At 43.8% G+C, this 17,702-nt stretch overlaps 1 protein-coding gene across 2 annotated transcripts in view; it reads left to right on the forward strand.

Moving 5' to 3' along the window:
- Positions 1-17,702, forward strand: part of NHS (NHS actin remodeling regulator) — a 335,839-nt gene that overhangs the window by 277,074 nt on the left and 41,063 nt on the right. For both annotated transcript variants that reach the window (XM_012784713.2, XM_075999581.1), the window contains 2 exons: positions 11,886-12,038; positions 16,352-16,485. In XM_012784713.2, coding sequence (XP_012640167.2) covers positions 11,886-12,038; positions 16,352-16,485 — 287 coding nt within the window. The remainder of the gene's footprint in view (positions 1-11,885; positions 12,039-16,351; positions 16,486-17,702) is intronic.

Consider the following 17,702-nt stretch of genomic DNA (forward strand, 5'->3'; position numbering starts at 1 on the left):
GACTCAGCTGGACCCAGGCTAATTGAGTCACATGACAGCCCACCTTTTCTGACACCAGATAGAATACATTATGGGTTATGTATTCCCCACTCATCTAGCCATGTCTTTTATACAGAGTGCAGAACTCATTACAAATATCTAAGCTTTTGGGGTGGAAATGTCCTTGGAAAAGAATGCCTCCTGGCTTGCAGGCTCGTGTATTTATAGCTTCTTTGTTGGCCCAATAAAAAGCATCACTTCTCTTCTACCTACAAAGATACTAATTAGCAAGTAATAATTCTAAGTAAGTGTAGTGGAGGTGGTATGTGCGGCCTTGTGTAAGTATTTAAAATTTTCCATCATGGCTGATGATCTCTAAGTAGATTTTAAGAGACTAACCTCTACCTAGGAGAAGAGATTTATTAGCATATGTAATTAGATGTCATGTGCTAATTCCTTTACTGTTTCACAATCTAACCAAGCCAAGGGCATGTATCCAAGAGGATCAAAGAGGCTCCATGTACCATAGTGGAAAATAGAACCCTTTTCCTTTTATATCCAGTGGCTGTGTGCAGTGTTTCTTGTCTCATGCTTTTTCTGACCTGCCTCTCCCACTCCCGTTCCACTTTCTTCCCTGAAATGTCAGGGGCACCCATGTTTATGACATCACATCTTAGTTTGAGCGGGAGTAAAGGGACTTTAAAATATCATACTCATCTTTGTGAGTGCAACGGCTTCTTTCCTCTCTGTCTTCCCACAGGGAGAGCCTGCTTTCAAGGAACCAAGAGTACCAAAGTATGATACTCACGGTCATCCCTGTAGTCAGCCTCATCTGGTTCTTCGTGAATAATGGAAACAAGATTTGTGACATTCACAAAGGGTATTTTTAAACCCTTTCCTGAATCTTGGAAGTAGTTCTTAACTATTTGGCTCTCTTGAAAGATCGAATGCCTTGCTTCTGATCAGTATTATCTTTTCTATGCTTTCACCTGCTTGCAAATTTATAACACTGCCAGTGTCTCCTCAGGGGGTGTGGGACCGATGAACAAGCTCCCATTCCTCCTACTCTGATTTAAGCTTAGGAGACGAAACCTTGAAAACTGGCACAAATGTTTCATAACTTGGTGATGAGCTGGTCATTTTCAGTCCAGCTTGCTGGAAAGCAAGCACTATCTAAGAGCACAGTGAATGGTCCCTCTGGTACAGTTAACCTTGGGATTGATCTAATTATCAGATTGATCTATTGACATACTTTTTTTGTAGGTCAAGATGGTTGGCCATTTAATATTGTTCAATCTAATACCTGGATTGTTTGGTCTTGTTGCCTTGGTCTCTGTGGTCCACTGACTGGCAACATCAGCATCCCTCCAAGGATATTTTAGAAATGCAAGTTCTCAGACCCATCCCAGACCTCCTGCAACAGAATCTCTGGTGGTGGGTAAGAATCTGTTTCAACAAGGTCTCCAGGTGATTCTTATGCATGCTCAAGTTTGAGAAGCTCTGCTTTAAACCATTTAGGTTTATTTAGGTCTGCCTTTGAGGGCAGCCTTCTCAGTGCCCCAATGGTGTGCTTTGTATCCATATAGCCTTGCGTACGATGATGGTTCCTGGTTAAGAACAAATGTTTCCACCAGCTTTGTTGAGCCAGCATGGTACATTTTGACAAGAAGAAATATGAATTCTTTACCATATTATCTATGCTTTGTGGATATGGTAGCTTAAACAGTATGATTTCTAGCTTGGCCAAGCAACTGCCACTTTAGTGTCTAGCACTTTTAAAAGAATATACATTGGGGATTTATCTATATCTAAATGTCTCTATATATAGATGTATATGTCTATATAGATATAGATAGATATATCTATATAGATATATATACATTGATATATATATATATATATATATCTCAAGCACTAGGCCATGTATACCTCTAAGATGCCAGTCTGCTCCCCATCCTTCGATTAGGGAGCTGGACTCTGGGGTTAGCAGTGCTTTGATCACCTCTGTTTAGACTGGCTGGGGAAAGGAGAGCCCTCTTCATACTGGGGACAGCAAAATCTCCAGTCCAACCCATGGTACTCACACAATCACACACAGAATGTGGCCTAGATAAAGGTTTTTGAAGACAGATGTTCACTGCAGTGTGTTTTATAAATGGGAACTAATTTAATGTCCAATGCTGGGAGAATGGATAAACTACGGTGCAACTACATGGTAAAATATTATGCAGTTATTAAAAATATTGTTTCTGTAGATTTATATGAAGAGTTTTGATTCACAAGGGAAAAAATTCTTTTATTTTTAAAAACCAGTATACAGGAGGGTATATATGCTATATCTCCACTGTATAAAAATGCACCTGAAAAAAACTACTTGGAGACATGCTGGCATGCTAACAGTAGCCTTGGGTGACAGGATTAGGAATGGCTTTTCTTTTGTTCTTTTAGACTTTTTTGAACTTTCTACAGAATATATGTTACTGTTGAAAGTGGGAGTAGGAGGAGAACCCTTCAAAAATTTATATTCTATGAGGTGTGTGTGTGTGAGAGAGAGACAGAGAAACAGAGAGAGAAAGAGAGAACTGTATTGTAATCTTTGCAGTACTTTCACTTGACACATAATAGACATTTACTAAATGCTTGAAAAAAATGAAAGAATGAGTGAATGAATACTAGATCGTAAGCACTTGGATGGCAGGGACCTTGTCTTAGACACCTGTGTCTCCGGGTTCTTGGCCCAGAGCTTTGCAAAAGTAACTGCTCAATACAAGTGAGTGTGCGAATGAATGCCCAGATTCCTCAGGCTGCTAGACATGTCGACTTCATTTAATAAATTTTCCTGCTGAAAAACTAAGTTAGTGTTGCACCTGAGTGAGTACAGTCTATAAATCAGAGAGTCTTCTAAAACATCCTCAGGCCATAGAATGTGCACTCTCTCTTGAAGGTCATGCCCTCCCCACTCCCTTTCCCCACTCCTTTGACTTTTGTTTCTTCTTTCTTCTACCACACTCCCCTTTTCACCCCTCCTCTCTAACTTCTTCTATCCCTAGTCTATCCCCTCTCTAGACTCCAGTGATTGAGAATTCCTTCTTTATAGCTACTCTAAATTTCTTCTATTATAATTCTGTCCATAAATAAAACCCCATAGTTGGTGCAAAACTCCACTTGAGCTATTTGTGCCAATTTCATTTCCCTGGCAAATTCTACAGGGAGTTGTTAACAAGCGACAAAAGCAATCAAACACATTTCCTTTAGGAATTTACATGGGGCAGTGCCTGGCATTGCCAGGAATGTAAAGAAGTGTAAGCTGTGACTCCTCTTGTCACAGGCATATGGATATAGTTGCAGAGCTAGGGCACATGTTTGTGGCAAGGTAGGTAGCAATCCAGGGTAGCCTGTGAGGAGCACACATGAGAGGTAGGAAACAGTGTGTGACCCCACAGCTCAAGGGAAGCCTGGGGCTAGACAGGTGGAAGGGTTTTGTTGGAGATGAGCCTTGGAGGGTGAAGACATGGAAAGTGGTGGAGGCATTCTAGGTACACAAGCCAAGCACAGTAACCCAAGTGGGCTCTTCTTTTTCCCTGAACCAACCCTCTTCTGGATGTTTGGTCTGGAAAGCCCAGAATGTAGAGGGGACAATGAAAGGAGTTCAGATATTTCATATATTAAATGCCTGAGTATTGCCAAACTTTATATCTTTAACCAGAAGGAAGAAAGGGGAGTGTGTGCTCTTCCATTGCTCTAACAGAGGTTTTTCCATCAGTGTCATCTTTCCATGATAAAATGTATGTTCTAAGCCTCAGAGTGGCTCATAGTTGTTTCTGGTAAATGAGCAGAGCCTTCCTGCAGCTATAGTACCACCAGAGCAGCTCTTGGTGGGTGTGTCCTTCAGGGCACCTGGGCTCTGTAAGGGAACACAGGGAAAACCTTGGCCTCTGTGGCTGGTTCATCCCAAGGTTTGCACCCTGGGCTGAAAGTGCTTCTGGAATCCTAAAATAAAAATGGTTGGAATGTGTCCTATCCACAGGTGAGAGTGTTTTTTTTTTTTTTTTTTTCCAAAGGACAACCTGATAAATGTGATAGGTAGCAAATAACAACTGAGAGAGATGATGGGCACAGAAGCCAGGCTGATCATTGGCCTGGGAGGAAGAGGCTGCCACGGGAAATGCATGGACCTGGGTCAGAAGACCTGGGGTTTGGTTTTTGCTTCTGCCAAAAATCAGTTCTGTGATCTTGGGTCAAATATTTGAACCCTGGTTTTCTCATCAGCACATGAGACGGGTTGGCCCAAACAGTGGCTTTCACAATGTGTTGACTGCTACCTAGAGTAAGAAACAGATTTTTACAAACACACATACACACTCATGCACATGCACATATGTGACAGAAACAATAGCTTCACAAAATGATAGTTACTACATGCAGTGCACTTGGGTATTTTCTAGTCAACTCTATTCTATTTTTGTTGTTTTTAAAAATGCTAGTCTTGACCTACTGAATGGATTTCACAATCCACTAATGGGTCATGCTCTACATTTTGAAAAAACACAGAACTCCATAATTTCTGAGATTCCTCCAATGACTCTACTAGATGCTTAAAGGAATTTTCTTAAAACGATAGCTGAGCTGTGACAGATGACCACATGCTTACGTTCTGGAGGAAGTGCATGGTGTAGAACATGGCAGCAGAATGACCTAAAGAGAAACAAGTCAATTACAAATTGGTTCTAAGGAGAATGTATAGTACTGCAACTCTGACAGTGACTTGGAGAGTTAGGATGTCCAAATCATTATGCTAAATGCTGCCTGAGCCAACAGATAATGAGAGACTGGGGACTTTGAATCTGTCAGAGAAGTCACAGGTTTCCCAGTTATGGGCAGCCTTCTTTCCAGTTTCCAGAACATGAGACCCCCAAAGGGTGATCTTTAGTGGCTTCATTTTATATATACTTCCCTGGACAACAAGATAGGAGAAGTAAAGAAGAAAGAAACTTGGAGAGCTCCACACTTTGCTCCTGTGAACTCAGACCCTGATTCTGGCCTCGTGGCCTTTTTGTTCCTGGTCCACAAACGGGAACTAATATTTATTAAGCAGTGACATGCCAAGGACTTTGTCATTTCAATGGAGCCTCAGAACCACTCCATGAAGGCTCTTTGAGTCCCATTTCACAGAGGAGGGTTGAGAGGCCCAAAGAGCCCCATGACTTGCTCCAGATCACACTTCTCCTGTGATTAACTCCAACCTTCCCACCTAGAGCCCAGGTCTTTCCACCAGCATGTCTTGGTATATCTTGAATACAGAGTCTTTCTGGGCGGATTTTGATGACTGGCATCAAATGGAGGACAGGAAAGGACAAGACTCAGAGATCAGAAAGTTCAAACCCCTCACTTGTAAAGATGGGGAACTTGGGTCCTAGGAAGGTTCAATAATTTGTACAAGGTCACGTTGGTTGCAGAACTGCAAAAAGAACCCAGGTCTCTGGTGGTCTTTCCACAGGATATTGGACATTAAAACAATAACAGTAACAGTAATAATTAAACAGTCCTCCTAGTATGAAGCATTGTTTTGTTCTGGAAGCTGGGAAAACATTTCTATGAGAAAAATCATTCTGGATGCTTTCAGTGTATAAATAAATACAGAGCTATTTAGTGTATAAATAAATATGCTTACCTATTCTGTAAGTGCTGGCATGTTTTAAGATGCTGGAATTTGTTAGAACACCTAGATCTTTCTGATGCTGAGAGGACTACATTAGATGCTTTGTCCATAGTTGGGAACAAATCTGAATTATTGTGGTTCTACAGAAAAGGAAGCCCAGCAGGGACAGGCTCTGGGAGGCAGGCTTTGACTTTGGGCTTTGGGCTTTGGGCTGCTCTGCAGGTGGCAGGAGACTTAGTGGTCCTTGCTGTCCCTGTATCCTGCCCCACTCCCTCCTGTAACATGCTGAGTGGAGTGGGCAAGGGGCTAGTTGTCAAAGAAGGAAGGGCAGCTGGGAATGAATGGTTTCCCTTGGTAAATCCCCTCCCTAACCTCCCAACAGATCTGAGGACTCAGGCAGCAGCCACAGACACCCCGAGTAGATGTCCACTTTGCTTACCAAGCTTATGGCTGTTGACAATTGGCTTCAGTGGAACAGGGACCCAGGGAGCAAACTGGCTCCTGTGACGCTATTTGAGAGGCTTATTAATGGATGAATGTGCTAACGCACTCCTTGCTGCTTTCTGTCACAGGGGATCCGAATGGATGGTTTGTAGAGGTGTGTGTTCCTGGCCAAAAAGGGGTGTGACGAGGTGGGCATGAAGGTAGAAGGGCAGGAAGAAAGTTAGCAAGGTGCATGTGGGTATGTGTGTCTGCAGGCACTCTAAGAATATTTTTAAAAATTCCTTCCCTCCCTTGAAAGGGTAAAAATTCTACTTCTGAGTCACTTGCACATTTTTATGAAATTTTCACCACCCATAGCATTCAAACTTTGATCTCAGCTGTCACCTCCCCCTTTTAAATTCTTAAGAGTCTGGGAGAAGGAAGAAGGAGGAAGACAGTGGCAGGGGTGGGGACTTGAGGTAGGGAGGCTTTCTAGGAAGGGAGGCCAAGAATAAGCATTTTGCATTCCTCCCAGGGTGATAAAGCTCTAAGACAGTGAGATGCTCAGGAGGCCAGGAAAGATCGGATCAAATAAGTACCAGCCTTGGGAGGGTACGGAGGCTGCGGGCTGGGGGCTGGGGAGGCTGAGGGCAAGACTATGCCTCTGATTCTTACCCTTTTCTGATGGTTCCTAAGATCAAGTCTCCTCCCACTCTTAGAAATTGGCCTGGTCCTTCTGAGAGATGTTAGTTTTCGTCAACGTGTAAGTCAGCTCATTGACCGTATCCATGCTTCCAATACGTCACTATGAATCAAGATCTAGACAATTCCATTATCTCCAGGGTTCGACAGGGGAATGAACTAAGATCAGTCTATAAAGAGTTTTCATTGCCCTGTGGACATTTCCTATGATGGCATTTTCCTTCAGCCGTTTGGTTTTGTGGTATCTGTTTGCTGTGCTAATTGTCTTTCTGGAATATAACAAATCTTCCCAGCCTCCTGCTAGGCATTTTCTGGCCGAGTCACTCAGTTCTTGGTTACACCCAATGCTGTCGATGATCCAGCCAGCAGAAGTTCTACATCCTTTCTTCTGATTTTGAAAAGCACTAGATACTTTTCTGTGGCAGACAGCCCATTCTCCCTCCCTGGCAATCACCCTTAGCTTAGGCAAACATAGCTCAGTGTTGGATTGGGAAAGAGCAACAGCTTAGAAGCCAAACAGAGAAGGTTTTTAATCCCAGAGCTTTCTACTTACCAGGTGCCTGACTTTGTAAATTTACTTACTTTCTCTGAGCTTCTGTTTTCTTATCTATAAAACAGGGGCAATACTTTCCTCTTTGAGTTATGTGAGGGTACCATGATGCACCTGGCTTAGAGCTTGGCATATGGTTGGAGCTTCCCACAAGAGCTTATAGCCTTAGACGAGAGAATTGATACATCCAAATAAACTTTTTCCTGTTGTGGAGGATAAAAATGAGAATATAACCCTATTTCTCATTGTAACCCTTGCCATTATCTGCCCATTCCTTGGAAAGCAGTAACAAAGGGGAGATGACAAGACAAGGCAAGTGACTGACTCTAGGAAAGTGGAAAAAATAGTGGGAGGGTGCATTCGTTTTCTATTATTATTATATTATTATTTCTAGTATTGTATCACAAATCACTGCAAATTGAACAGCTTAAAACAATATCCATTTATTATCTTGCCATTTCTGTTGCTCAGGAGTCTGGGTATGAGTTAACTGGGTTCTCTGCTCAGGGTCCCACGGGTCTGAAATCGAGGTGTCACCTAGACTTGTTCCCATCCTTTTTCAAGCTCATCCATTGTTGGCAGAATTCAGTTCCTTGAGGTTGTAGGAGTGAGGCCCTCAGCTCCTAGAGGCTGTCCACCACTCCTGTCACATGTCCTTCTTTACAACATGGCAGCTGTGCCTCTTTAAGACCAACAAGAGAACCTCTGTGCTGCCTCTCATCTTGTTTAAGGGCTCACCTGATTAGGCCAGACTCACTCAGGATAATTCTCCCCTTTTCATTAACTCAAAGCCAACTGAGTAGGGATCATACAATCCTTTTACCATGTGATGCTACATAAGTCATAGGTTGTGCCCGCACTAATGGGCAGGGGATTATACAGGGTATGTACATAAGGGGGCAGGAATCTTGGGGGCCATCCTGGAATTCTGCCTACTACAGAGGGGCTCCTGGGTGTATCCAAATAAACAGAGGAACAAACATTCCTGGGGGCACTAAGCCTGTATCTCGCATGGCTCAGCCATGGTGAGATTGTTAAAAAGGGAGGAAAGGGTGCAAGACACGGGCAGCCTTGCACTGGCAGTGGTGCAGCGAGCTCATGAATGAATGGATTCAACTTTGGTGGAACTGTTACTTAGGAAGAGGAATAGATTTTTTTAAAGAAAGAAAATGGGATAATTTTCCCTGGAAGATCTCCATTAGTGCCTGTCTGTTTGCCTCCAGTGGACACATAATACTAGTTAATGTTCTGTGCCCAAAGATGTCACTGGGAGCAAAGGCATTAAAGAGTTTTTCTTCCCTTTTCTCCCCTGTCTAAGGGATCAACACCACCATGGCAACTGATGAATGAAATGTTCACCTGCTAATGTGTGGCAGAAATCCAATAGAGCTTCCCAGTGGAGAAAGAAAAAGATTTAGGGTGGGGAAAAGTAAGGATCCCTAACCCTGAAGGTTGTCATTGCAAGGGCTGGTCCCAGGACCCACGACTTGGCTGCCCTTGCTGGAACTTACGGGTTAGTCTTTGCGTCTGTGAATCTGCAGTCCTGAGCAGCAGGCAGAGTTCAGCAGCTCAGAGAGTCAGTGCTGGCTTGCCCGGTAGGCACAGCGTGGATGTGGTTAGGGCATCGGCAAAGTGTGGGCGCCAAAAAATGCTTTTTTCAAGTCACTTGATATTTAATAATGAGCAAAGAGAATTTTGCTAAACATCTTTATATTATCTTATGATATGTTAATTTATTCTGAAATTTGGGATTACCCACTGCAGAAGGGTAGAGATGGAAGAGTGGGGACTATAATGTTTTTGGTGTTTGGGGCCTCAGAAAACACTGTGTGTTTCTCAAACTTGCATGATGATAAGAAAAATAACTGTTGGGGCACTTTTCAAATATATCAATTACCAGGCCTCTCTGTTGGAAATTCTGGTTTAGAGAATCTAGGTTGGAGCCCAGGAAGCTGCATTTTTGACAAGCACTTCTGATGTGCTTTTTCTTCAGACCAACACTAAGATAAATGGCACGGGCTAAGCTCTTCCTCACACAGAGGTTGAGGAGCTGTGGCCACTTGACCTGGTTTCTGAGGGGCTGTCAAAAGTTAACACCCCGAGCTCCCAGTCGGCAGCGCTGAGGGAAGGAGGGGTGTAAGAGTCTTCCGTTTTACCTGAGTCACCTGGGCCCAGCCCACATCTGGGCTCCCAACTTCCTAAAGAGATGAGCCTAGGGGAAGTGGTGCCCAGAAAGCATGTACTTCTGGGACTCCCCATTGAACTTCTGGCCCCTTCTTTCCACAGGCAAGCTTTCTGTTCTGTCTCCCATCCCAGCTGTCACCAGCACATGAATTCAAGGCCATCTATGTTAGGTTTGGTAATGACCTCTGCTCTGTTGGGCAGGAGTTGACCTCTGCCTCCAGGGAGAGGCTGATTTTTCAGTCAGTCCTCATCACTGAAGCAGAACATTCCTCTAAAGAGGGGCTGAATAAAGCCTCTGTCTTCAGAATGCCCCCTCCCTTCCACAAGTGAGAAGGAAAGCTCTGATCTGGACCTGGCCCTCCCTTTCTACACCAAGGCCTCCCACTCTTCAACTAAGGTCTGAAGAGGCCGGCTTCTCCCTTACCAATTCCTCCCAGGCTTTCTTGTCCCTGGGACTCAGTGACTCCCCACTGGTTCGCCAAGCACTGGCTTCCAAGAAGAGAGCTGAGGTTATAGAGCAACATGACAAAGAAAAATTGCTGCCTTTATTCCTTGGCTACATAGAACACTCTCCCCCTCCCCAAATACCCTCCTCTACTCAGGGAGATAATCTTGCAGTCTCTAATCTGTGATCTTGAATTCTTCTTGGAGATTAAACACCAAGGGAGAATAAACCTAGGCCAAAAAGAATAATCTACTCTGTGGCTGAAGGTGAGAGAATATAATAGACTATTTATGGTTATTCTAGAGCTATATTGTTCAATATAATAGCCACAGATGGCTATTTAAATTTAAATTAATTAAAATTAAATAATGTTACAAATTCAGTTCCTCGCTTGCCAGCCACATTTCAAGTGCTTGATAGCCAATGTAGTGAGAGGCATATTGTGCAGTATAGCTGTGAGAATTTCATCATCACAGAAAGTTCTATCAGACATCACTGTTTTAGAAGTATAGCGTTTTCCCCTTGACCCTGTCTATGTGATATTTTTTCACATCTTTAGAAATGTGTCTTTGTTTCTATTGGTGATTCTTATGGTTACATTGCATTATTCTAGAAAAAAAACACTACTGAAGACTGCATTTGAAAGCAAAACCAAAAGTAACCCATAGTGCAGTACTTATTAATTATTAATTAATTAATTAATTTGATAATTAATTAATTATCAAAAGGTGGTATTTTTCCCAGTTTTCTTTCTTTTATTCCCCTTCTATGAAAATATCCTCCCTTCTTTTCCATTTCCTTTCTGCTTTATCTGCAGAGCATCTTGTTCTATGCAGAGCTTCTCAAAGTGAAAGGGTAGTCCAGACTTAAAAAAAAAAGGAATCAAAAGCCTGTTTAGGGCACAGGGATTAAACACTTGGGCAGAGCGCCCCCAAATCACACACTGGGAAGAAGAGGAAAAGCGGCAGGGAGGTGAGGCTGGGAGGTGGGTGGAGTGGGGCGGGCCCAGGACTGGAGTCTGGGTCTAGGTTTGGGTAGTGGATCTGGAGGGAAAAGGGGGCTGGGCCGGTTCTCACAGTTCTTGAGGCCAACTGGCTGCCCAGGTGCTCATGAGTTCCTCTGGGCAGCCACTTGCTAGCCAGACCTTCCTGGTTCCTGACGCCTGCTGACAGCAGAATTTCTCTTCAACTCACGGGGAGTTCCGTCCTAGGCTCCATGTGTATGTGAAGACGAAAGTGGGTTAAATGCTGTTTTGCGGGGGAAGGAAGCCTTCCTTCCTTGATCTCGTGGATGAGTTGCAAGAACTGTCATCCGCGGTTTCCCTTTCTGAATACCCATAACCCCCGTGACAGTTTTTTTAATGCTTGTGCTCACCCTGGGTGAAACCAGGGAAACTGAGCAAAGCTTTCAAAGATGGCAGGCAATGGAGCTGGAAAGCGAAGGGCAGTATAAGGAGACCTCGGGGCCGGAGGCCACAAGGGACAGAGGGCAGGGCAAGGTATGGGCCAAAGTTCAGGCGTGTGCAGAACTTCAGCCCCAGGCCCTGCAGCCAGAAGGCGGGAGCTGCAGTAACCTTTCGACTCATCTCTGAAGCTTTCCTCTGCATTCTTGGGAGGCAGGACCCCCATCCCCACCCCCAAGCAGGTTGGCCAATGATTTGTCACTGTGCTAGAGGACAAGGACTGAAGGTGCAGAGAGGAAGTTAGCTGGTCACAGGCAGATGGTTGGTGTCCTGGGGTCAGAGGCAAGGGTTGTCCCTATCGGTATGGGAAATTCCAAACCTTTCTCCAGCCTTGAGTTAGTTCTTAAAGTGAACACAGCAATCTGGACTTCTACTCCACCCAGAATCCACTCTCATCCCCCTCCCCACCCCAGAGTCTGCCAAATTGCAGAGCTTAAAGCCACTGATGGACAATGGCCCTGTTTCCCTCTTTGTCTTGCAGCCGTCTCCAACCTGGACATCGAGAGTAAGCTGAGCGTGTACTACCGCGCGCCGTGGCACCAGCAGCGAAACATCTTCCTCCCAGCCACGAGGCCACCCTGCGTGGAGGAGCTGCACCGCCACGCCCGGCAGAGCCTGCAGGCCCTGCGCAGAGGTGACTGATCCCAGGCTAGGGGCATTGTCAGGAGAGACCTCAGAGGTTGTCCTGTCCAATGGTTCTCTGTCCCATCAGTCCCAACGCATCCCCCTGTTATAGCAAGTACTTTGAACTGCTCCCTTTCTACCTGGAAATGAAATCTGTGGGTAATATAACCTACCTATACACATAAGCAAAAACAGCATCATGGTCTAAATATGACAATGAAGAGAAATTATTAAATAAAAGGAAAATTATTTATGATAATATGTATTTCGATATGCAAATGTCTGGGCTCTATGACACTAGAAGACAAAATGAAGCAATCAGATGTTTGTGCCTATCAAAAGTGGGTCTGGATTAAGTAAAGACAGTCAGAAACCATTCTGAGCAGAAAGTATAGAGAAACAAAGGAGCCCTGTAGGGTAGGAGGACACAACCATAAAAACTGGTACATTCGGCATATATTATTAATAGATATGAGCAAAAGTGTACTTTGGATTATAATTAAAAGAGAATTGGGTTTGACTCAGAAATAGGCTTTTCCCCGATGAGAGGTTCTGATGGGACATTTGAATATTGTGTGGGAACTGGGATGCTTTTTCATTGCCCAGCCTGTGCATTATGGGATAGCTGGCATGCTCGGCTCCCACTCAATCATTCTGACAACCAGAACAAGCCCCTCGAGGGCTCTTCTGCTTCTGTTGAGAGCCAGTGAGCTGGCTCGATGCCTCCATTGTACAGGGGGGGCACGTGGAGGCCTAGCGAGGTGAGGAAACTTGCTCAGGGTCACACACAGCAGGAAAAGCACAGTACCAAGACCCAGACCTGGGTCTCCGAACCCCCAGCCAGAGCTCTTTTCCTTGCCATACACTGCGTCCCATGGAAATAAATATTGATATTTCCATTTCTCTCACAGTCCTGAGGAAGCTGAAGACAGGCACATAGCAATGACAGCAGACGTACAGCCTTGTCTTATGCTGGTTACTTTTCAGTGCCTTAAATCCATTCTAATTAGGACAAGGGGATTAAAAATCAGCATTACGCTTTGAGAGCCCCCTAAATCGGGTATTAGAAGTTGGCATGCCAGCTTTTTTGGCCTTTAGATTCCTGCTATGGATATAGCTGGTGTCTATATATTCCATGTCTTTGTTTCAGAGTCACTATTACTCTTTTAAGGAATGGTATTTTGCAAAAGTATTAAAATTCAAATAAAATATTTTAACATCACTATCAAGATGGAGAAATGAAATGATGATAACTATTATTTTCATCTTATTTTCTTCCACATTTGTATAACTTCTGCCTTTTCCCCATCCTCATCTTTTTTTCCTTTTAATGAAAGAGCTAACCTACTAATATCCCTAAAGCAATTGTTCCTAAAATTTTCCCTTAGTTATTAGTGGCAGATACTGTGACACTTATAATAAAGAGTGATGGTCAGTATCTTCTAGAAGTAGCTCTGGCATACTTACCATTCACTTTAATTTTATAGTTGGCTAAAAAGTTCTTCTTTAACAAATTTTTACTATAAGCCATCTCTGGAAATCTTCCTTCCTACTCTTGCCATTCCTCTGCAGCCTAGATTAGGCACCCTTCCCATAATGTCCCATGCATCCTCCATCCTGCCACTTATAACCTTAGATCATAACCAACCACTACAGGCCTGTCTTCTGCTATTACTCTATGAGCTACTCAAGGGCAAGGGTAATATCTTATTAACTTAGTTTACTCAAAGCATTTAGCATGAACCCAACATATAGTAGGTCCTGAATGAATGTTTGTGGAATTGAATCAAATTCTGCTGAAAACTGGCTGAACATTGAGAGCACAGGGTGACGACAGAGGAATCTGATTGTTTGTACTAAATACTTTCTCGGATCCCATCATTAGAGAATCTGAGTAACATTAGCCCTTTAGGCTGAATTATTTTTATCCCTTTATTATTATTAATAAGTCATCCCTGATTAAATTTTTACGGATTCCACCAGATAACACTGAGCTGCTCGTAAGCTATCACATTTCACTGCTTTTGTCAGGTTTGGACTTAAGGCAGAACTGAGGAACAGCAATATCAGTTTTCTCTGAACCTTCTCCTCCGGGGGTTGGAAGGAAGAACGCGGAGCTGCATCTTGCCCTCCACAGACTGGCTTGTTTTGTGGTCGGCTCAATAGCAAATCTTGGGTGTAGTAGTTTTAATAGCACTGCAGAGAGCCATAAACAAGAATTATAGGCATCATAGAATTAAAAACATGCAGTGTAGAATTAAAATTAGACAGTGACTTTTTTTTTTAACCTTGTCCAAGAAACACGGTAGCTTAGCAGTGTATATTCATCAGTATAATCCACTTCTGCCATCTGGTGGCCGTGAATAATATAGGCTTATCAGGCAACCCTTGCTCAGCAAATGCCACAGTGAGCACCCCTGTAGGTTCTCTATTTGGACAGCTGGAACCGCCTGGCTTCCACCAGGAGGGAGTGGATAATGGAGCACAGACAAATGAGGCTGCAGTGGCAGCAGCTCTGTGCTCCTTTTGGAGATGAGATTATAAGGAGGGAGCTGGGGGACTGAGATTAGAACCTAGAAATTAGCTGCCTCCATTGTGCTAGAACCTAGGATTCAAGGAGCAATAAAGTATGGTCCCTGCCTGCAAGGAATCCCTAGTCTAGTGAAGGAGACAGACAAGGAACCAGGTAATTTCAATACAGTGATATGGGGGCCGAGAGGAGAGGTACCAAATCATGCCATGGAGCTTCAGGGAAGGCTCCTTGGAGGAAGCAGCATCTAAATCAATTTCAAGTAATTTAGAATCTTATTACTTTTTTCCCTTTTTCTTAGCAATTCTTTAATGCTCAGAGCCAGTAATCGCTTTAAGTGACGCCATTATTTATGTTCATAAAACAGAGAGATTAATAAGTGACTATAAAGGGATAATTATATTTTATATTTCCTTTCCTTTCAAGTTTCGGGCTGAGGTGCAAGTTTCATTGCTCTAAGGAAATAAGAACTAAGATTCTACTGCAGTTTCAGGCTCTAGTAGACCAATGTTCTCCCTACCTCACCACCAGAAAGAGGTATTATTAGCAAGCCATTAATCTAGCCTGCCTACTCCCAGCCCAGGGCAAGAAAAGAGATCAATTTAAGATAGTGTGGGAGGGAAGAAGCAATTGAATGGGAAATTGAGTTGATGTCTCCCTTCCAACTCCTCCCCTTCTTCCACTTCTCCCTAACCAGGAACACCTGTATTCTACTCTTCTTCATAAATTTAAGAATGTAAAAGCTTTTCCTTGAGCTACCCATTTAGAAAAGCCCACTGTTTGCTTGCAGAGAAAAATGAGGGTGGCACTGGAGGTGGGCACTTTAATACAGAAGAAAATTATCTCAAAAAGTCTTCCCGATAAACATTGACTTTGGAGGCAGTTTAGCAAAGACTGCCTATATGGTTTTGAGGAGTTTTCTCTGGTTGCATACGGGAGCCAACATCTGTTGAAAGAATCCTAAGCAAAGGAAGATGAGAAATACTGTCACATTTTTCTGACACAGACACTGAGTCAGCAGTTCAGGCAGCGAGGCCCACAGACAGCCAAATCAGACATGGATAGAAATCGGATAGCTCGAGAGTGCTCAGTTCCTAGTTTGGGGGCAGCACGTTGAATAAAGCAAAGAAGAATGGGGCCAGCATTAGGGAGGCCAGTCACAATAAGCCACAGGACCGAGAGAAGCCCTGGCAGGGAGGGCATCCACAATACAGCCCATTTGAAATAGGGATATGGAATGCATTCTAATTTGAAAAGATCAGACTTTCAGTCACTCGACAAACGTGAAGTAAATACTCCCAACATGGCCTACTTCCAGGTACCAACAAGTTGCAAAACTGACTCGCACAAATTCCTGAATACGTAGCAATCAGCTCCCCTGAGCCAATGTGAGCTGGCTCCAGCGCCCAGCGGGTGGACCAGGCAGCTCTGCTGTGTCCGTGCCTACTTTCCACTCGAGTCTTATGGCAGCAAATCTTCCATTATTGTTCTCAACTTTTGTTGTTGTTGTTGTTTTGAAACAAGGCACATTGCATGCAAGAGTGAGCCCTCTTGTACAAAGATTATGAGATGGACCCAATGAAATGCATGTATCCAATTTCATATTAATAGTAAGTGAAAGTTTAGTTGGGAACCATTCTAAACATCTGATTTGGTATACAAATTAGCTAGGGTAACAAAAACGCACTATTTTTGTTGTTTTTTTTTACAGCCGTTTGCTAATACTTCCAAGGGGGAAAGAAAAATTGAAAATGCCAAGTCTATTTCAGTATTATTGCTTTTTCTGCCCTCAGAACACCGGAGCCGGAGCGATCGTCGAGAGCAGAGAGCAGCTGTCCCCGTTGCCACCGCTGCTCCCCCACTGCCCGCCTACCCTCCAGCTCACAGCCAGAGGAGGCGTGAGGTTAAGGACCGTCACTTTCTAACGGTAAGCTTGGTCGCCACCGGCAGCCCCGTGCTTGCTTGTTGGGAAACAGGAGTTTGTCTTCTTGAGAGTCAGTTTCCTGCGGGCCAGTGCGGGAGGCTGCACTGGCTGAGACAGCAACTCGTGGGCATTTGGGAACAAACCAATTTTTCCCTTCATTGCTGAAAGAAATGCCTCTTTTTTGGAGTAGAGTAGGGCTATAGGTATATATTTTTAGTTAAGTGGTTGCACAATACAGTAAAGCAATAATAGCTGCAGACTCTAAAATCAGAAAAAAAAAATTACTTCCAATCCCAGTTCTTCTGCTCACAAGCTGAAGGATTTCGGGTAAGTTATTTACCTTCTTTGCCCTCAGTTCCCTCATCTGTCATATGGGGATAATGATAGCATCTAGTTTGTAGGGCTTGAGGATTAAATGAGATGAGGCATGTAAAGAGCTTAGCCCAGTGTAAGACGTCAATAAATGTTAACCACAAGTGCCACTGTAATTATGACTAGTCAAGTGATAGCATGGCTGACTCAGTGGCGTGAGCTGGGAAAGAACTTAAGTGATGAGAAAAATTACCATATGAAGACGAATCATGTCATCATTTCATGCTTTCCCATTTTCTAAAGGAGGCCAGTTGCCCCGGGTAACTATTACCACAGTGACATCATCACTGCTAGTGCTCTCAGCCCCACCCAGGTGGATGTGGCTGTAACTCAGCCTGAGTCCCCAAGTGTGGATCCCAGATGAAGAAACTGACCTGGCTCAGAACACCTGAAACGCTGTCAGCAGCTGCTACAAACACAGCACCCCACGTATGCCTTCTGGGGCCTCGGCGGGGACAAGTGAGCACACTTTGTGACTCTGAGTAGGGCATTATTGAAGTGAGAGACGACAGTTTTGGGGACCAGATTGGCTCACACTACCTGCCTGACTGTCTGCACTCCTGCTCTCTTGTCGTTCTGGTTTGAGACTCAAAGTCTATAGAGGTTACAACAGTGTGGGTATGAGTTGAGGTTTTTATTAGAAATGAAATTTGCACATGTGACTCTAGACGCTGCACCTTCATGGCTTTTACAACATGCAAGATAGATGCAAAATACTTGGGCCACACGATGCCAAACATCCAGCAGGAAACAGACTTCATCTAAGTGAATCCACATGATAATAATATGAAATACATCCAGATAAGACCTTGCTCGATACTGGACAATCTAGAAACATTTTCCCACTT

This window comes from Microcebus murinus, chromosome X (assembly GCF_040939455.1).
Source record: "Microcebus murinus isolate Inina chromosome X, M.murinus_Inina_mat1.0, whole genome shotgun sequence".
NCBI classification, from domain to species: Eukaryota; Metazoa; Chordata; class Mammalia; order Primates; family Cheirogaleidae; genus Microcebus; species Microcebus murinus.